Genomic DNA, 13917 nt, shown 5'->3' with positions numbered 1-13917 from the left:
AGCTTGCTCTTGCTCCCCAGACTCTAAACATGCTTTGTTTTTCTCTCTGGTCCTCTAGCCAACCCCAATCCGCCCTGGGCATTTCAGGAGCCAGGCTGCAGGCAGTGTCAGGAAGCAAGAGTGGAAGGAGTAAGGTCTCTGCTACTGGCTGCTAGGGATGTGCATGGAACCAGGCACGAGTGGCTTACTGGCGAGGGGTGTCTCACTTTAAGGGTGGGGGAGGGTGCACTTACCCCACCCTCCGCTTTCCCCCCACCAGCACCCGGTATTTTACAGGTCCTATGGGGCGGCAGCGTACTTCCCTGCCACCCCGTTTGCTCTTCGGCCAGAAGTAGCTGGTGTGCGAGTGCAAGCGTGGCGGGTGGACATGTGCCAGCTACTTCCAGCCACTTCTGGCCAAAGAGCAAACGGGCTGGCAGGGAAGTACACTGCCACCCCATGGGACCTGTAAAATACCGGGTGCCAGTGAGGGAAAAGCGGAGGGAGGGGTAAGTGCACCATCCCCCACTCTTAAAGTGAGACACTCCCCTCACCTTCAAACTTTAAAACCACCACCACCCCCAGTGTTCAAACTTGTTCAGAAGCCCATAAAAGGGCCTCCGAACAGTGCACATCCCTACTGTCTGGGTCCAGAAGAAAGGGAGACTCTGAGACATGGTCAGTAAGAACCTGTTGCAGAGCAGAGGCTAACATGTCACAGCTGGGGCTGCCTGCCTACTGGCTTCCAAAACGACCCTTGACCAGAGGTTTTTTCTGGCAGCTATGCATGCACTCTCCCCGCGTTCTTAAAGAGCTTCACAGGCCTTCCTCTGGAGCCATTCAGGCTGATGAGAGGGCTCCTCCTGATCTGAGTCCTTTGGGGGTTTTGATGTGCACAATGGCTGGGTATGGAAGTCTCTCTCTTGTAGGGCTCAGGGATGCTCTCTACGGCGGCATCCCCTGGTTTCAAGGCCTTTGGAAAGACTTCGGAAGGGCCCCCACTCCCTCCTTCAGTGGTCTCCGCACTAACTGGGGATTCAGTGGGTATATCAGGTACCCCTGGTTTGTCAGTCCCAGCAAGAGCCAGTTCCATGCTGTGTCCTGATTGTACTCTTCTGCATCTGCCTCCAGTGGTCCAGGGCAATCCCTGACACTTGAGTCCTTCTCCAACTAGGCTCTGGGCTCAGCCTCTCTCCGGGAGGACCTGAGCTTCCCCAAGCTACACCTCGACCTCATCAGTGGCCCACAACTCTCTTAAATGTGTCTGTGCACCTCCAGCAATCTTTCAGCCCCTGCCCGTCACTTCCCCTTCTGGGCCTGGAGGCAAATCCCTGGTGGCCTTTGGCTCCCTCTTCTGCCCATTACCAATTTGGCCTCCCAAGTGGCCTGTGGAGCCCTTCTGTCTCCACTGCTGCCTCCAACTTGTTAGGAGGTTGCTCAGTGGTGTGCACTGCTTGTACTTGCTGAGATGGGCATGTCCTTCTGCCACTCCAAGCTGCCAGAAGGGTTTTATGCTCATCCCTGCATCACAGGTTGAGCTGTGGCCACTGGCAGATTTCCATTCTTCTCCTCCCTCAGAACTCGCAAGGGCTGGTAAGCCAGGTCCCAACACCAACATCTGCAGGAAGGCCACAGTTTAAGACCTCTGATGTAGGCAATTGTGCATACATGTATGTTTGACAGGGAAATTGTAGTGATCAGACTCTCCTCTCCGTAAAGAGTTAACCGGAAGTGAACCCTGTCTTGACTGACAGGTTAGTGAACTCCAAGGGTCAACCAATCAGCACACCAGGTGGGTGGAACCTAGAGAGCTGTTGAGAGGAAGAAGGAAGTTTCTTTGTTAGAGAAGGGCATACAGCCATAGAGACTGACTGCAAGAGAATGACTCTGCAGATCCTTGAAAAATAGGAGGGCAGGAAGCTTGAATTCACATCTGGAGTTTGATGAGTTCAAGGAAAAGGAAGCCTGGGCTTTGGCTTTGGGAAGATTAATTTAGCGGAAAGTTTGTTTAGTCAGACTTTGCATTAGAACTGTATATTTCTTTGGTGTGTGTGTGTATTTTGCATATTCCCAATACTGTATTATTATAATTTACATGCAGCGTAATTGAAATAAGAAACACTAGCCTACGCCTATCCTACCTAGGGCATTGCAAAAACTCTATAAACATTTAAATGTGCCCAAGAAAATCTATTTTTGTAATCTACTAAGTATTCTTATCAGTATCTAAGAAAGCTAGAAAGCCTCAGAAGGAAGCAGTCTGCAGTAATTGGAAAAAAACTGTGGTTTTTTAAAGTCTTTTCTTTTTTACAAGCCTCTCTGAGTTAGCAGGGGGCAAGGGGGATTTTCTGTGGTGCAAACACATCCTCAGATGACCAGCAGCTATCAGTGTTCTCATCCCATGTAAGCTTTCATGTGGAAGGTTTTTGTACTTATCCAATAGAAAAATAAAGAAGGTTTTCCCTGGGATACCACCTCTAGCCCAGGAAGGTTCAAGCTCTGTCGATAAAAGGGGTGGCAGCGGCAACATTTTGAACCTACTGATAATACAGGATAGTTTTAGGAGAAGCCTAGCCAAGCAGCTCGGCAGGGATGATTCAGCATTTATTTCCCTCTTGTGAGATTACTCTGATACAAAGGCTTTAATCTTCTACAGAAATGTAGTCACTTTGCGGCTGAAATACTGTCCATCTGCCTGACGTATAGTAATCCAGGCCTGCACAACATAAGGTTGGGGGGCAAGATCCAGCCTGTGGGGACTTTTCTACTGGCCTGCAGGAAGGAATATCCTGTAGCAACAGCAGGAGCCATGACGAGCTTCTGACCTGTTCTGCTGATGAGCAGCAGTGGAACATAGGAAGCTGCCTTCTACTGGGTCAGACCACTGGTCTATCTAGCTCAATATTGTCTACAAAGACTGGCATAGGCTTCTCCGAGGTTGCAGGCAGGAGACTCTGTCCTGCAGTTGACTGCTTGAGACCATATGTTCCCCGCCCCTGGGCCAGAGCTGACTGACACCATTTCTCTTTCCCCTTGCCTTTCCCTTTGACTCCTACGTTCTGTCCCCTCACTTTCATAAATATTTTTAATAATTAATTTTAATTTAATAATTAATGTGCTTAAAATTGACTTCAGCCCCTGCACATCAAGTCATGGTTAGTTTCGGCCCACTGGGACATTTGAGTTGTGTGCCCCTATACTGAGCTATCTAAAAGCTAACTCATGCAATCTTAGAAGCTTGAAGAATGGAAATGTAGAATTCAGATGCATTCTTTGCTATATGCATTCCATTCAAATATAGAAGCTTTTAAAAACAAAAACTTAAAATTTGCAATGAGGGAGCACAGACCTGCTGTGCTTTCAAATGTAGTATGGCATGTGGTTCTTTAATCTAACTTGTACAATGTCAGCACAACTGGAAATTCAAAGGAATGAGTTAGGGAGCTTGATCTCATATTTTCACTGAAGCCAACAGGATGCTTTTCTATTTATAGTAACCTTATGGTAAGCTCTTAACCTTTCACCATCATTCCAACCTTTACCAACCTACTGCTTATCATAAAATATGTCAATCAGCCTCCATGCCATATGGGCCTTTTAAGAAAATAACTAAAGGCAGATATGAAGTTCTATTGAGCTATCTGCAAGTAGACAATGGCACTTCATTTTAGAAGCTTTTAAAATTATGTTGATTTTTATTTCTGTCGTTGTTTGGTTAGGATATTGGAGACAAAAATTGTTTGTTCACTACTGAGCCCTTAGAGAAAATAGTGCTTTGCACCGTGACAAAAGGAACAGTGAACACTTGAGGCAGGCTAATTCTTGTTTGGTATGCAGGGGACTGTGATAGAGATATGTAATCAGATGTAAGAGGCTTAAAAATCTATTGCTACTGTGATGCATGGGCTTATTATTTTATTTCAGAAATACTTTTTAAAAAGCAGATACTGTGATAATCAGTCCACTGCATCAGTACAATCTATATTTGCTTCAGGAGATGCTTATACTGGTAACATTTGAGAAGCAGACCACATGAGCTAAAATAACATGTTTAGACACTTTGTTCAGATATTGGTTTTGATCTCAGTCTAACATGATTTGTTGGAACAAGAGCATTGGATCTGCATTCAACCAGCATATTACCATTATTCAAAATGCAACTTAAAGTTGTTAAAATAAACCCTCTAGATTGGTCTCTTGCATATACATTTGATGAAAACTGAAAATTATCATCTGATTGCATGAGGTTAAGTGACACATTTTTCCCCTAAACAATATTTGCAGCACGTAGTAGAATGTTGCTTTAATTTTTGAAATTAAGTCAAATTCTAGTTTAAATTTAAAAGCTTTGGAAGAATATGCCATTTTGAGAGTAAGGTTGCTTTTAAGATGATCTATCCCACTACCATTTTGAAAATCTGATTGACCACATACAAGGTTGCTCTTTTTTCATCACCTTCATCAAAGCTGCAATAATTTTTATTTTGTCTCCAAGGTTTCCTAAGAGTCATTTAGTACAATTCCTGTGTAAATGGTGATGAGCCAGTTCTGAATGTATGGCAAGTTTCTAACACATAGTCAATCAGTCACCTCATGGCTTCACTAAGGATCCAGTATCTCAGGAAGCAATTTTTAATAGACAGTGGATATAAAGGATATAGGGATCCACATCCTAAAACATTCACGAAAACCATGTACTGAAAAGCACACTCTGCCCTAAAGTCAACAATTCAGTGCAGCTGTCCTAAACAAACTCATTGTCAGTTAAGATGAGAGAAGCTCTGCAAGAACTGAAGTTACTAGATCAGAGTCAGAAGGGCTGTCCTCATGACTGGAACTAGTGTAGTTCCTGGTGCCAATCATGAACTAAACTAAAATCCCACATGCTGTAGCCTGGCCTCATAAGGAATGTACTCCAGGGCCCTGATCATCTTGGTTGCCCTCTTCTGCACCTTTTCCATTTCTACAGTGTCAAGATATGGTGACCAGAATTGTATGCAGTACTCCAAATGTGGCCACACCATTGATTTGTATAAGGGCATTACAATATTAGCAGCTTTATTTTCAATCTCATTCCTAATGATCCCTAGCATGGAATTGGCCTTTCTCACAGCTGCCGCACACTGAGTCAACACTATCAATGAGCTGTCCACCACAACCCCAAGATCCCTCGCCTGGTCAGTCACTGACAGCTCAGACCCCATCAGCATATAAATGCAGTTGGGTTTTTTTGCCCCAATATGCATCACTTTACACTTGCTAACACTGAACTGCATTTGTCATTTTGTTGCCCACTCCCCCAGTTTGGAGAGATCTTTTTGGAGTTCCTCGCAATCTCTTTTGGATTTAATTACCCTGAATAGTTTAGTGTCATCTGCAAATTTGGCCACCTTGCTGCTTACCCAAACTTCTATATCATTTATGAACAAGTTAAAGAGCATTGGTCCCAGTACAGATCATTGGGGGACCCCACTTCTTCCCTCCATTGTGAAAACTGTCCATTTATTCCTAGCCTCTGTTTCCTGTCCTTCAACCAATTATCAATCCACACATGAACTTATCCCCTTATCCCATGACTGCTAAATTTTATCAAGGGCCTTTGATGAAAAAAGTCCATGTATTTTTGAAAGTCCATGGATACTATGTCAACTGGATCACCTTCATCCACACACCTCTTTGACACTCTCAAAGAACTCCAAATGTTGGTGAGGTAAGATTTACCTTTGCAGAAGCCATGCTGGTTCTCCTTCAGCAGGGCCTATTCTGCTATATGCTTAACAATTCTATCCTTGAGAATGCTTTCCATCAATTTGCCTGGAACAGACATTAAGTTAACTGGCCTGTAGTTTCCCAGATCCCCGCTGGATCCCTTTTTGAAAATCGATGTTACATTGGCTACTTTCCAGTCCTGGGAAGTAGAGAGCCTAAAAGTAGTACAGAGCCTGATTGTAGGGATAAGTTATATATTTTTGCAAGGAGGTTGGCAATTTCACATTTGAGTTCTTCAAGGAACTCAATTTGTGGGTCTCCATAGAGTGTTTCCACTCCATTGTATGTTTCCATTTGTGTGTCTTCTTGAACGATTGAGTATTTATTGGACAGGTTATTCCAGACTTTGTGATGCCAGTTTCCGCCCCCACCCCCCACTCCAAGTTTGCTTATGTGCTTTGATTGAGATTTAGTTCTGCATTCATTTTAAAATAACTGGAGCAAGTAGCAGAAAGACACTGCTACTTCTCCAGGATCCCCCACCCTCCACACTGTAAGACACAATGCAGTCTGAGCCTTCCATGCAAACTCAATTTAGCTTTGGGCATCCCTGCCTCCATTTTTCTGTTTTGTCTTGGAGTATGAGGGAAATCCATCAGGTCAGTATCAACAGAAATGTGTAAATGAATAGTCTGAAAAGAGATATGGATTATTAGCACCATACTCTGTGTAGGAAGAGATGGAGTATTTGCATTTTCTTCACTAGAAGAGATTAGACCTTTAATTTCTAAACTACTAAAAACAAATGTGCTCCAAAGTCCCAGTTGTTTTTAAGATTGTTTAAAAATGTATGAGATATAGTTGCAGATGCTTTTTAAAGGCAATTTGAGGAAAGAAACACCTTCAAATATATATAAGAAATCTTGCTTTAAAGCAACACAGTGGCTAATGCAGTTCAATGTTAGCAACTGTAAAGTGATGCATATTGGTGCAAAAAACCCCAACTTCACATATACGCTGATGGGATCTGAACTATCAGTGATAGTGCAGAAGAGGGCAACCAAGATGATCAGGAGCCTAGAGCACTTTCCTTACAAGTAAGGCTACAATACCTGGGGCTTTTTACTTTAGAAAAAAGACAACTGAAGGGAGACATGATAGAAGTCTTTAAAATCATGCATGGCGCAGAGGAAGTTGATAGGAAAAAAACTGTCACCCTCTCGCATAACACTAAAACCAGCGGTCATCCCATGAAACTGCCAGACAAGACATTTAGGACTGACAAAAGGAAGTACTTTTTCACACAACACATCATCAACCCATGTAATTCTCTGCCATGAGATGTGGTGACAGCCAAAAGCCTGGGCAGCTTTAAGAGGGGTTTAAATAAATTTGTGGAGGACAGGCCTATCAATGGCTACTTGTCTGAGGGCTATAGGCCACCTTCAGCCTCAGAGGCAAGATGCCTCTGAATACCAGTTGCAGGGGAGTAACAGCAGGAAAGAGGGCATGCCCTCAGCTCTTGCCTTTGGATTTCCCAGAGGCATCTGGTGGGTAACCGTGTGAAACAGGATTTTGGACTAGATGGGCCTTGGGCCTGATCAAGCAGGGCTGTTCTTTTGTTCTTATGAATCTAAGCTAGGTACACATGCCAATTCACACTGGACAAAAGTCTCTTTGTAGACAGAATGCAATAGTCTCTCTAAACAAATAGTCCTGTTGACGTCTGGTGGGAAAAGAGAGCTGAAGAATACCAAACCAACATTTCAGCCTACTTTCCTTAAGGAAAGTAAGCTAATGAGAGTGAGTGAGAGTGAGAGTGAGAGTTTGTTTCCATCCCTATCAACTTGGCAAAGCCTGTACCAACCAAACTGAGCACAGTTGAAGGGACCCATAGGGACACTTCAATGGCACAATTTGTGATGTCACCCACTCAAGTTCAACATGGCAGATACGTGAATATTTGAGGTGCAAGTGGGCTAACTTGTGAACCACCTAATCGATTTGAACCAAATTTGCTACAGCTGTAGGGACACCTCAATGGCATAGTTTCTAATAATGTCAGCTACCTGATTCAAGATGGTGGAAGCATGAATGTTTGAGGCAGAAGCTGGTAATTATCAATTAAGTTTATAGTGAAAGGAAAGTAGGCCGATTAGTTCTTTCCAGTAGGGATTTGCTACAAGTGTTCTGGCAGCTCTGTTTCAGGGCACCAAAATGCTTTGAGCTGCCCCAGCTATTTCAGCGAGGGCAAGTTGGTCACTTTAACTGGAAGAAGGCAGGTCTTACCTGCCCTTTCGTTGCTACTCCATCGCCCCCGCCAGCTGTGCAACTCTCAGGGACATATTTTTGAAAACAAAAAAAGAGGAAGGGGAGAGAAATGAAAATCACTTTCCTCCTACCTCCACACACATTCAGCTGTGGAAGAAGGCTTCTCTGCAGCTACTCCACAGCCTTCTTGCAAGGGCGCAGCTCTTCTCCCACCCTCCTAAACCTGTGGAATATGTGGGCCAACATCTTTATTGTAAACTTCCAATGGGTTATCATATTAGTCTGTTCTGGCAGCAAAAACAATAAAGAGCTCTGTGACACCTTCAAGACTAACAAACCTATTGAAGCATATGCATTCACAACAGAATATCTGATAAAGTGGACTCTAATCCACAAGAGTGTATGCTATGAAACATTTCTTAGTCTTTAAGGAACCATAAGACTAACGTTTAATGGAGAATATGGTAGCTAATAATTACACACCGAAGCATTAGATTTCCAAATCTAACAAATAATCAGATTCAAGTACAATGGAGGCCTATTTCAGTTTTTAAAACTCACGCTTCATATTTCAAATAGTCTTCAATTCCAGATCAGAAAGTTAAACACAGAACACTGAGCCCTAGCAAACTAACAAAGCACAGTGTAATGTGAAAAACCAGAGCTGGTACTTAAAATAATACTGTTTCATGCTTTACCTTCTCATTAGAATTCATCTTAGGTCTGAAAAATGGGGACCATGTCTCTTGAGCACTTTTCCCTCCTCTTGATTACTTTTTCAGCCATTTATCATCCTTAAATCCCTAAACCAGAGGGATTCACTATGTGTCACATCAGTTTCATTTACTTATTCCATGAACTGTATGATGTATACAATGGGCCTAAAGTAGTTATGGCACAAGAAGCAGGAATAGGAGTGTTAAACAAGAAAGGGCTATTCATTCTACACCAGACATTGCACACACTCAAAATTCTAAGTTACCCATCATCCTAGACAAGGAAAAACATCCTTAGAATTCATACAAATGAAGGACTCTATTATTCTTTGGACTGAACGATTTTATAAGTAAAGCCTTGTGCATTCCAAAAATCTATAGCTCTGCACTATTAAGGGGAACTTGAAAGAGCAGAAATATTAACCTTTTAAGTGCTTGACTGGCAGTACCTGAATTAAAATAAAACCCAAATGACGGATAATGATTTATTCCTTTATTGGAAATCACTGGCTCTATTTTAAAGGCAAATGCCATTACAATGTTCTATAATGCAGTTCGTTAATGTGTACATTACAGTGCTTGTGCATCAACTTCTGTAACTTCATTTTAAGGAAAAATCAGTTGGAGAAAATCTTTACCATGAGTTATGTCAAAGGAAAGAAAATGTAATTGGGAAGATGTACCATAATAGAAAGGGGGGGGAAGAAAAATTTCAGGTCAGGTGCTTCTTGCAACTACATTTCCAAGGAAAAGTGAAAAGACAGTGAAAAAGTCAAGTTGTGCTGATCTGCCTTTTTTATAATAATAATCTTAAAAGTCAGATTAAATTTCTGTTGTGTGTGATCATAATCAAATGTAACACGGAGTATCCAAAAGTGCCAAAGGAATATTCTAAAGCAATCTGAATGTTATACATTTGGATACCCAATCCAATGCATTTTTTCTTAACTCATAGTCCTACAATAGACTCCAAGAGGAGAGCTGGTCTTGTGGTAGCAAGCATGAATTGTTCCCTTTGCTAAGCAGGGTCCACCCTGGTTTGCATTAGAATGTGAGATATTTCTTAGGGATGGGGCCATTCTGGGAAGAGTACCTGCATGCTTGCATGCAGAAGGCCCCAAATTCCTTCCCTGGCATCTCCAAGATAGGGCTGAGAGAGACTCCTGCCTGCAACTTTGGAAAAGCCACTGCCCATCTGTGTAGACAATACTGAACTAGATGGACCAATTGTCTGACTTGGTATATGGCAGCTTCCTATGTTCCTAATGGGGCTTACTTCCAAAATGTATGTGCACAATATTATAGCATTAGTCTCTGTTTACAAAATTTTATTATTTATTTATTTAATACATTTCTATACTCCCCAAACACAAGTTCTCTGTGTCCACAAGTCCCTGCTTACAAGACAGAGTTGTACGCACATTATTATAGTCTTAGCACCTATTTACAAGACAGCTAGTTGTTTTATACCACATCAGCCGGTAGATACATATTGAGGCTGTTCTCACGAGCAGCCAAGAGTGGGCTAAGGCAGCCAAGCTCACTCTTGGCTGCTCATGAGAAGCAGCAGGAGGCTGCGGTACCTCTCTATGGTACCGCACGATGCTGACCATGCAAATGGCCATCGCACATGTGCAGAGGCCAGGTGAGTGCAATAGACGGGGCAGGTGCCACATGGGATGCCGGGCAGGGTGCCACCACACCCGGCGACATCCAGGTGCTGCTGGTATCAATGGCAATGTCTTTTAAAGAGCCCCTGGTGGCACAGTGGTAAAACTGCCGCCCTGTAACCAGAAGGTTACAAGTTTGATCCTGACCAGGGGCTCAAGGTTGACTCAGCCTTCCATCCTTCCGAGGTCGGTAAAATGAGTACCCAGAATGTTGGGGGCAATATGCTAAATCATTGTAAACCGCTTAGAGAGCTTTGGCTATAGAGCGGTATATAAATGTAAGTGCTATTGCTATTAAAGGTACCTCTCACCGCCGCTCCCAGCACTGCCCTCACAGTGCTGCAACCTTTGTCTTTTAAATTTCATATATGTAGAAGTGGCTTCAGTCTGGTGTTGCACTGGTGCAAGAGGTGGCATGCTTCCTGCCATGAAACCTCTTCCTCAGTCCAAATATATTGCAGTGTATGATGCAAAGCTATCCACTATCCTTGTAGCACAAACACAACACACACACACACACACGTCACGAACACCACACAAGACTGAACAACTCTAAGTATCTGTTCAGCTACATGACCTTCTAGTGTGGGTGGATCTTTGTTCTTTGCACTAGTGCAGTGTCAGACTGGATGTCTGCCACTGTTTCTAGCAGCTGAAGCTCCATTTTCCAAACCTGTTACTGGAAACTGATTTTTATCTAAATTATTTGTCTAGTAGTCCCATGTCTAGTAGTCCTGGGACACCATAAACCTGTGTAAATGGCACTCCTGCTTATCCAAATGTCTGATTATTCAAATATTTTGGATGTTTTCCATATGTTCCAAAGAGATGAGATAGTGCCAGATTGATAGTACTGCTCAAGAGGAAGGATACTGCTCACTATCACTCTGGGTTAGCACCAAAGCTGGTTTCAGCATTTATTTGAAAACCATTACCTAATTCAATATTTGAAATATGGGTTCTGACATAGCAAGAAACCATCATGCAGCATCCCAAAGTTAGATCACATATTGGATATATTCTGGCACTAAGAGAGAAAACAGTAGCATCAGGCCTTCACATCTGTTGATGAGTACAAAGGGGCAATCCATAACTTTCGTGTCCCTGTCTCAGACATTTAGATAGATGGGCTGCATGCCCAGTGTGGTGTAATAACCCTGAAAAGCTTTTGGCTCAAATTGTGGATACATTAGCATTAACTTAAGCCTGCAGCTTTGTTTGTACTACGTGAGATAACTGCTTGTGCTTCTGCCTACCCCAAGACTTAATGTTATCAAAATGAGACTCAAATATCAGACACAAACAATTTTTAAAAAGAAAATATGAGTAATATACTGCCACTGATGCTCTTTTGTACACACCATGAGGGCTTATTAAAATGTTAGATGGTCTAGCTTTCTTTATTTTTAATAATAAAGCATAAATATAGCTTCAAACCCTTGTTAAAACATATCTGAAAATGTGGGGAGAATTGAATCACTTGAAACAAGGTATAATTTTGGGCTTTCAAAAAGTCCATGGTCAACAGCAAAGGACCAAAAAGGCAAAAGACCAAAAATACTACTTGTGCATTTCCACATGAACAGTATGTGCACAATTACCTGAGTGAAACTAGTCTCCATATGCAAAAGAAATGTAGCTCCTTGCACAAGGAAAACAGCTCTTGTATATGTAGACCTGTGCAAATAACATGAATATGTGTAAATTTATAATTATGTATTTATATGGATTGCAATTTGCAAATTTGTGAGCTCAACCCCACAGCCTGTAAGTTCCAAGACCTAAGGAATTTTGGAGGCACAAGACAAGAAAATGTTCATATCCTTTTATATTATTTTTAATCTGAAAAGTAACAAGCTGTTGCCACTTGATCACAGCTATGCTAAAATCCTCGATTATTCCACTGTTATCTACAGGAGGTTCTACCCCAGCACAGAAATAGCAAGGTATGAAGGAATCAAAAGGTGAACAAGCTCTGTGAGTTTATCAATTAAGTCTATGACTAAGAGCATTGGGACTGAATGTTGAAATTGAAAAAGGGCGGGGGATGGTAGAAGGGAGGGTACTGGCCTACTCAAGACCCTATCAGTTTACAGTAAACTTCATAAGTAGGAGAGGGAAGGTTGGAAGGATGTGTGCAGTCAAGTTAAAAAAAATCCTCCCCACTGTATTATGCAGGAGGAAGAAAAGGGGAAAGAGCACCCTTTCCTTTTCCCACTCTTCAGACCTCCTCCGCACACAGCAATACAATGCTCAACTTCAGAGCTTGCTGGCAACTATCTCCAGGTTTGGCCTCTAGATTTATATAACACAGAAAACCACATGGGAGCCAGAAAGAAATAAGTGTCCGTCCGTCCCTTCTCCCCTCCAACTGCCCCCCACCAAAACAAATCCTGAACAGCACATTATCTGGAATATTTGCATTCCCACTTGTAATAATCTAATCTATATATTTAATTCTCTTGTGGCCGACTGAGTAGGGAACTGCATGGGGATGTGGAAATGTGTCTGGATGCCTGCTGGAACTCGACAAGTTCCAACCATTGCCTTGGGAGGCAAGGAGGGAGAGGAGGAAGAAGCAGAACTGAAGGGGAATCAGCAGAGTCAGGGGAAAGGAAGAAACCAGACCCATTGCCTCGGGAGGGAACAGCATCAAAGGCAGCGAGACACCAGGCATCCACCCTCAAGCTGCCCGACGGGAAGTACGGCTGCTTTGAGAGCAGCGCAGGTGGGAGATAAATAATGACGACATTGGCAAGAAAGGAGAGGAGACTGGGGCAGAGGGGCGGGGGTAGTGAAGACTGGAGCAGAAGGGGGCAGGTAGGAGAGGAGTGGGCGGGCAAGAAATAATGGTGGCCGAGCGAGCGGGTGGGAGATAAATAATGGCGGCGGCGAGAAAGCAAAGGAGACTGGGGCAGAAGGGGGTGGGGGAGAGAGGAGACTGGGGCAGAAGACGGAGGGAGTGTACTGCCTTATAGATGCTCTGTGCGGGTTCAGCTAGTTCTAAAATAATACTTGCATTTTGTCCTGATGTAAGAGAAAGCTGGGGGGGGGGTGTTAAAGAGGTTCCAGTGGATCCAATCTCAATATGCCTGTTTACTCGTCTTAATTAGCTATTCTGAAACCAGAACCAAGCAACAGTTACCAGTGAGAGAATCATCAGAAGCATGCAACATTCTTTTCTGCAGTTTTCAGTATTGCAGATAAGAGATAGGCCTAGAATAGCTCTGTAATTATACCATACTTCACAAACTCAAGTATTGTCTACAAGTAGTAATTTATTGTACTATATCAGTGTCACTTGATGCAGACATATAAAAGATGGGTCTGGAGTTGCATTGTAGTCATTTAGAATTGCTCATAACTCTTAGGGGGCAGACTGCTTGTAGTTGACAGCGAAATAATTAAGCAATACCCTAACAACAAAATAATAATAATAATAATAAAAACCCATCCCTTGAATTATTTTACCTATCAACAAATTGGATAAAAATGACAGTAGCTCCACACTACAGAAAGTCCATAGCCCTGTTAAGAAGCTCTGTAAAAACAAATAAAATGGATACAATCCA

General features: G+C 42.8%; 1 protein-coding gene across 3 annotated transcripts in view; it reads right to left on the bottom strand.

The window, feature by feature from the left end:
* ANK2 (ankyrin 2) overlaps window positions 1–13917 on the bottom strand; it is a 509522-nt gene that overhangs the window by 457698 nt on the left and 37907 nt on the right. Inside the window, exon 1 of one of the 3 annotated variants that reach the window (XM_053254665.1) lies at window positions 8091–8117. The exons of the other annotated variants lie outside the window; for them this stretch is intronic. Within the exon in view, the coding sequence (XP_053110640.1) occupies window positions 8091–8102 (12 nt within the window). The 5' untranslated portion in view covers window positions 8103–8117. Of the gene's footprint in view, window positions 1–8090; window positions 8118–13917 lie in introns of those variants that run through there. 3 annotated transcript variants of the gene reach the window in all.

The sequence above is a fragment of the Hemicordylus capensis genome, chromosome 5 (assembly GCF_027244095.1).
Source record: "Hemicordylus capensis ecotype Gifberg chromosome 5, rHemCap1.1.pri, whole genome shotgun sequence".
Classification (NCBI taxonomy): Eukaryota; Metazoa; Chordata; class Lepidosauria; order Squamata; family Cordylidae; genus Hemicordylus; species Hemicordylus capensis.
This window is presented reverse-complemented; position numbering and strand designations above follow the sequence as displayed.